We start from the raw sequence: 1,158 nt of genomic DNA on the forward strand, positions 1-1,158 counted from the left end.
TCTCTCTCTCTCTCTCTCTCCCTGTCTCTCTCTCTTTCTCTCTCTCTCTGTCTCTTCAGGGTCTCTATGGGACCGTTGCCCTGATGGCCAACCTGAGTCTCTCCCTCATTGACTCCTGTGTGATGTGGTGGATCTTCATTAGCTTGTCCCAGACCACTCGTCTCCTGAAGCTGCGTAGGAACGTGGTGAAGCTGTCTCTGTATCAGCATTTCACCAACACACTCATCTTCTCTGTTCTGGGTGAGTTGAAGGAATATTTATGGATGCTTTTAATGTCACAATACTATGAAAGACACAGCTTTTTTAAATTTGATATGAATTTAGTTGTACTCAGGTACTTACTTGAAAAAAAATGTTTTTTGTAATCTCAATATTGACTTATTGAATAAACAAAGGATAAATTAATAAAATAAATGACGTATCTTTTCACTTTGTTTTGTTTCCGTAGCTTCTATTATCTTCATAATCTGGACGACCAAAGTGTTTAAGCTGGTCGACTGCCAGACCGTGAGTTGGTAGATTTTACACTGAACAAAAATAAAGGGTTGGTCCCATGTTTCCCATGAGCTGAAATAAAAGATCCCAGAAAATGTTCCATAGGCACAAAAACTCTTATTTCTCTAAAATTGTTGTCTAGAAACATCCCTGTTCGTGAGCATTTCCCCTTTTACCAAGATAATCCATCCACCTGACAGGTGTGGTATATCAAGAAGCTGATTAAACAACATGATCATTACACAGGTGCACCTTGTGCTGGAGACAAAAGGTCACTCTAAAATGTGCAGTTTTGTCACAACACAAAGCCACAGATGTCTCAAGTTTTGAGGGAGCATTCAATTGGCATGCTGACTGCAGGAATGTCCACCAGAATGTCCACTTGTGTTTTAATACATTGTGTCTCTGTCCCCTGTGTCTCTGTCCACTGTGTCTCTGTCCCCTGTGTCTCTGTCCCCTGTGTCTCTGTCCCCTGTGTCTCTGTCCACTGTGTCTCTGTCCCCCCCTGTCTCTGGCCAATACTGTGTTCTCTGTCCCCTGTGTCTGTCCTGGCTGTCCCCTGTGTCTCTGTCCCTGTGTCTCTGTCCACTGTGTCTCTGTCACGCTGTGTCTCTGTCCACTGTGTCTCTGTCCCTGGTGTTCTCGTCCCCTGTGTCTCTGTCC

The 1,158-nt window shown here is 44.0% G+C and overlaps 1 protein-coding gene across 1 annotated transcript in view; it reads left to right on the plus strand.

Annotated features, from left to right (window-relative positions):
* Nucleotides 1–992, plus strand: part of LOC111978312 (transmembrane protein 87A) — a 14,062-nt gene extending 13,070 nt beyond the window's left edge. Inside the window, 2 exon segments of the mRNA XM_070448190.1 lie at nt 9–240; nt 449–992. Of these exon segments, the coding sequence (XP_070304291.1) occupies nt 9–240; nt 449–519 (303 nt within the window). The 3' untranslated portion in view covers nt 520–992.
* The last annotated feature ends 166 nt before the right edge of the window (nt 993–1,158 follow it).

Source organism: Salvelinus sp. IW2-2015, linkage group LG18, assembly GCF_002910315.2.
Source record: "Salvelinus sp. IW2-2015 linkage group LG18, ASM291031v2, whole genome shotgun sequence".
NCBI classification, from domain to species: Eukaryota; Metazoa; Chordata; class Actinopteri; order Salmoniformes; family Salmonidae; genus Salvelinus; species Salvelinus sp. IW2-2015.